At 34.4% G+C, this 5,719-nt stretch overlaps 1 protein-coding gene across 1 annotated transcript; it reads right to left on the bottom strand.

Annotated features, from left to right (window-relative positions):
- Positions 1–980: 980 nt before the first annotated feature.
- On the bottom strand, positions 981–4,914 carry LOC107765435 (uncharacterized). Its single transcript, XM_016584083.2, has 8 exons — positions 4,630–4,914; positions 3,943–4,092; positions 3,312–3,488; positions 2,288–2,376; positions 2,134–2,198; positions 1,906–2,008; positions 1,321–1,431; positions 981–1,224 (listed from the first exon to the last, which is right to left on the bottom strand). The coding sequence occupies exons 1-8, from the start codon at positions 4,769–4,771 to the stop codon at positions 1,099–1,101; spliced, it is 963 nt and encodes a 320-aa protein (XP_016439569.1). The 5' UTR covers positions 4,772–4,914; the 3' UTR covers positions 981–1,098.
- Between the last annotated feature and the right edge of the window lie 805 nt (positions 4,915–5,719).

Raw genomic sequence — 5,719 nt, 5'->3', positions numbered from 1 at the left:
TTTTTATCTTTTTTAATATTATAATTTTTTCTCTTTTTATTCTATATTATGAACTGACCTATAAAATAAATAAATAAATCTTATTTATAAAGTTAACAAAAAAGGAAAAAATAATTTTATGCGTATATAAAGAAAAAAACAAAAACAGAAATATAGTTTGCAGTCTCAAACTGCAAACTGTAGGAGAATATTCTTTAGGATTAATGTTGCGTCGTTTGAACTTTGGACCGGGTAAATTATATAATTAAGTGATCACTTAAGTAATGGATTCAAAGAAGATGACACCCTCCCTAATTTGTTTTGTTTATTTTTTTTGTCCTCTTCAACCTTGGACATTGATGATAGCTTACTAAATTGTTAATGACTATGTGCCTATTCGGTTTGTTTTTGCCAGCTAACCAAAAATTAGTATCACCTTATTTTTCGATCGTGTTTTACATGAAATGGACATGGAAGATTCTTATAACGTATCCCCCGCTATTTCCAGATTAAGGCGTGATTGATTAATTGATTGTGTTTTTACTAGAAAAAGTACGCATCAGTTATAGAGTTGTATCTATATTTGATACATAGGGAATCACATCTTAGCAGGATTGCCTATGGATCAACATAATGTAAAACTTATGGTAGGATCAGTTAAATGCTTGTAACAACTGTCTACTGAAATGTGCCCCAAGTATAACTCAAAAACTACTTTCAAAAACTCTGAACTTAATGTCATACCAAAGGTTTTTGGTCTGAAATCTTCCAAACTAAGTACTTAATAAGTTATGAACACCATCCTCACGTTTTTTTTGGTACTAAAGGCCCTTATTTTGCAAACATACTGCACTCTCGGACATAATCCTAAATGGAGCGACATACCATGAGCATTCATATAGCCGACCTCAACTTGCTTGGAGTTGAGACATAGTTGTTGGTATTCGCATTTACATGGTTTTATACCGGCTTGATGCAATTCACAACAAGGAAAGGAGATATTCAAGCTATACTTTTATTTAGATATATAGCAGTGGGCCAGAAGACCGTTTTTCTGATATTAGTATTCTTAATCTTTATTCAAATGATCATTCCACACTGCAGTGATAGAACTAGAGTTCAAGCTGGAGCCTCAGCGCTAGAAGGGACAACCTTAAGGACATACACAGGATCTCCCACCTTTATTATCTTTCCTTTTCCACGGCTAAGAGCATCGGAACAAACCATGTTCTGTCCAAAATATACCTGCAAAATAACATGAAAAATCACTATACTTGTGATTTATCTAGGGACTTGGTAATAAGTTATACTCATGGAACTTCTCATGGTATTTGATCTAACCTTCCCCTGTTGTTTCTTATTCGGACGTACGGCCTTATCAGATCGAAACTTCGTGAGAGTTTCTGTTGGCTCAGAGCCTGCTACTGCTGTTTCTTGATTTATAGTAGGTACCTTGGATAAAGAGCAGAATCAATGTCAGATATAAAAAGGTTCAACTTGATCATGACTCAGGAGTGTTCAAATGCCGGTTAATTAGGAAGGTGAAGTACTACAAAAATTCAAAAGTGATATTTTCATAATCAACTCCATGCTCTTAGTTATGGCTCGTACCAAAGATACTCAGCATAGCATTATAAAGGGAGAAACATGACTAGACTCTTTTCATCTTGTCTAAACAACTTCCTCGAATTAATAGATCCCAATTCATGTCTGCCACACGACGTCTGGAAAACAAAAACAACAATGGAGTTGTTTTCGTAGTTTGGCCAACCAGAACTCTTTCTGACTATAACATGTCCTCAGATATGTTAAGTTTCTCTTTATACCTTGTCGCATGAACTTTATACAAAAAACCAGGTGGATAAAACCACTTCCAGTTTTTAATCTCTGGCATTTAGCACGAAATTAAATTTGTAATGGATTTACCTTACAGCGAGAGCATAGTTTGACACCTTCAAATGTCAAGTTACTGATCCGGATCTCCTTCCACAAATCCTCAGCAAACGGTTCACATCCGTCGACAAGGACACTACGAAAGAAGGTAATGTTAAAGATTTAACTTAGTTAATCTAAAGAGCTAAAACTTTGTACAAATAGAGGAAAGAAATATATAGCCAATCAGAAACAAATTTGACAAGAAGGAGAAGCATATACTTGGGTCTAAAACGATTAACTGGAACAGGCTCCTTGAGAAGAGAATTTAATGCATTCAATGAGCCCTGCAGAAGATACACCCAAAAGAAATCCAGTCTAAGAGACTCTTGTTTTATGGATATGTTTGTTGAATTTAAATGCTGACATCACTAACCTGGGATAGCACAAGGTATGGATATCCATCAGAAAACATAACTTTGTACCCTTGAGCATACTTAGGGTCTACAACCCTCATTTCTTTCACTGCAAGAGTCAAAAGGAAGCAATGTATTTTGATCAAGTTGTACACGTTTACCTCCATCCACTATTTACTAAAGCATACAGCATCCACCTAATAATAGGCAATAAACTAACCTACGAGTCTCCCCACTAGTGGGATTCTACTGGGTTGTTGTTGTTGTTGTTGTTTTGTAAACTATCCTATGAGTCTATGACACAAAATTGCGAAAATATGGGTTCGCTCAATGCTGGGGATTGCTTCAAAGTTGTGAAAACTTAGACGAAATGAAACTCGATTCTTCTTAATTTAACTCGCGCAATGATATTTTTCAGATTCAGTGAGTGACATTCAGATATCACAACTTAAGCGGACCAAAAGATCCATCCAATGAAATGTAAATCTAGTTCATACAAAGAAGTTTATTCGATCATGAAGAGCCTTCTTGATTCTTTGATTCATTGTAACACACTTAAAGATGTACAATTTTGTTTAAACTTCTAGCAGAAAAGTACTCCATCCCACTATTAATATTTGGTCTTTACTTGATAATCGGGAAAGCTGTAAAGCAACATACAGAAATTGGATACATGCAAGATGGTAGGTACATGACTTGTGCAACTAGCCATTTGCAAAAATTTCATAAAAAATTAAAAAAAAAGAAAGAAATTAGCAAAAGGAGCATAAGCCATGAGTTGCTTCCTGAGCTATTTACTGAAATCAGCCAGATGCAACGAATGAAGGAAATACATTCCAAGAAAATATAGTTTAATACAACAAATAAAGATAGAAATTCCATAAAAAGGAGAGTGCTGAACAAGTTTTCTAGAAAAGTTAGCATAACTTGTTGAAGAGATAAACAGAGCGAATTTCAGACGAGGATATTGGAAGTTAAGACCAGTGTTTTCATATGAGTAATATTCAAATGAAAATCTATATAGATTAAGGGGATGAGCTGTACCTTCACTAAAGCGAACCAGCCGACATGGTTTTCCAAGATGCGTGGAAAACCACATTGCTGCCTCAGCTCCCTCGTCCAAGGCAGAACCAGACCACTCCCAGACCGAGACACCATCCGTTACTTCAGATGGATTACTTAGTGGAATCTTCAGTGGACTCATGCCGGGAGCCCTGATAACTACATGATCATTACATCCACAAAAGTAACTTGAGATATGGAAAAGAAAGGCCAATCATTAAAATTCTCTCCCCCTCTCTCATTTTCTTGTGGGCTATCAGTATGACAATAAGCTTGTATGATTGATTCAGTAGATCGTGAGCAATGCCTCACTGACTTCACAACATCAACCACAAAGCTTACAGAGATGTTACAGCAGTAAACATTAAACAAACAATAATGATATTACGACTTGAACATCAATATCCTATATCTTAAACTCTTAACAGTCACACACGTAACCAAATACTAATTCTTAACTCTGCGTATCAACATTTGAAAGAAACGTGACCAGTTTTGCTTCAGCACCCCATAGCTTAAAAGAGATGCTGCAGCAATGAAATAATGCAATAATAAAAAGTGAAATTAAATAGCAACTTAATCATGCACGAGTTGACTCTAAACTAGACAGTACCTAGATATGAGTCGTTATTTGGTTCCCAGCCCTCAGAAAATGCTTCAGTTGGCAAGGCCACTTCAACCAGAGCAAGCTTAGGTTCAACTCTTTGAGTACAGGCCCTGCCTTTGGAATTCACCACTAACCATTGTCGATCCCATCTAAATCCTGTTTAAATCGAACAAGACATCAACTTTCAAGCTTAATATGAATGAAGAAAGAAATCTAGGACCAAAATAAACTATTCACTAACCATTTTGTTAATGAAGAATGTTACTATTTACTCAAAAGTAAGAAATGAAACTGAACCATAGCACATAAAATTTCCATACTAGAAGGTGGCCAAAAAAAAAAGTACTAACAAGAATAACAAATTTCATTTCTAATACTTTGTGTTTTGGACAATTTGGAATTGGGAAGAATGGTAACTATTTTCCTTTAGTAGTTTGCTCTAATAGGGCGGAAAAGCTTGTACGAGATAACTATTTACTACTTTTTTTCAGAAACAAACTACCTGGACTGGAGTTTCATATGAAGTAAACAAAAAGAGGAAAGCAACCAACTTTCTCTTTTTCTAATTTTCCCTTCATTTACTTGCCACTATCTTAATTTCAAGAAGACACCCTTTACCCTCCATAACCAATAAAACAGAAAGGAAACAAAGAATTCCATTTCAAGAGTTAAAAGGAAAAAGTTGAGAAATACCAGTGGAAGTGATAGGCGCTTGAGAAACAGAAATTCCACGGCATGATTTGATGGGATACACAAATATTGTTTTAACCTTAGCTGCTGCTCCTATGACTTCTGCCATTACTCTTTCTATATCTCTATGGACTATGCTCATCATCTGAATTTAGAGACTTTGGCAAAGTTTGTTACATGCTTGGATAGTGAAATTATTCAATTCCCCTTTGTCTGCCTGAGATTCGTTGGTCCTTTTAAGACAAAAAATTTGCAAAAAAATTCCATTTGCATAAGTATTAAATTGAATGTTAATTATGGAGTAGGAGTATATAAAATGTCAATTTCAACTGAATGAATCCGTCTTCAACTAGTCCCCTAATCCCTAGTGTAATAGCAGCTTAAAAAAGCTGAAAATGATACTATTTAATTAACATTGGGTTAAAAAAGAAAATTGTACCTCTTTTTCCATTTTTATTATTTAATTATCTCAAAATTAATCTTTCTTTAGAAAAATGGATCCTTCTACCTTTAATTCTAAGAATCTTAAATCATCTCTTTCATATAAAAAACTATTCTAAAGAAATATTCCGTAAAGATAAGTAGATTAGATTCTAAAAGTTGTTCACAAATTTGGGGAAAAAGCAACGTGGGTAACTCATATTCTATCATGGTATTTGTGATCAATTTTAATTTAATAATAATAAATGTTAAACATATAAATTAAAATGATACGCCTCAAGATAGGAATGTGTTAAACAAAAATCTCAAACACGTTATTCGATTTGTTAAAAAAATTAATGTTTTATCACCTTACAACCTTCAATTTTATAGTTTTTTTTAGAGAAATTCAACAATTTATTCATTTACACCTTTCCGGAAAGAAAAAGAAGAAACAAAATAACATTTTAACGACGAATAATATCTATTAGACTATTACTAGATGTACTGTGCAAGTAGAAGAGTTGTTGTACTTCCTTTTCCTAATAAAAGGCGATAGGGGGCATACCCTAAGGAAGCAAGAAGGGGGAATTTTCTTTACTTTACCGTTAGAACCCATCCGGGCACGAGCCTACCTTGGATTAGATTCTTTCAAAATTTCTTTCTTGAAAAT

The sequence above is a fragment of the Nicotiana tabacum genome, chromosome 3 (assembly GCF_000715075.1).
Source record: "Nicotiana tabacum cultivar K326 chromosome 3, ASM71507v2, whole genome shotgun sequence".
Taxonomy (NCBI): Eukaryota; Viridiplantae; Streptophyta; class Magnoliopsida; order Solanales; family Solanaceae; genus Nicotiana; species Nicotiana tabacum.
This window is presented reverse-complemented; position numbering and strand designations above follow the sequence as displayed.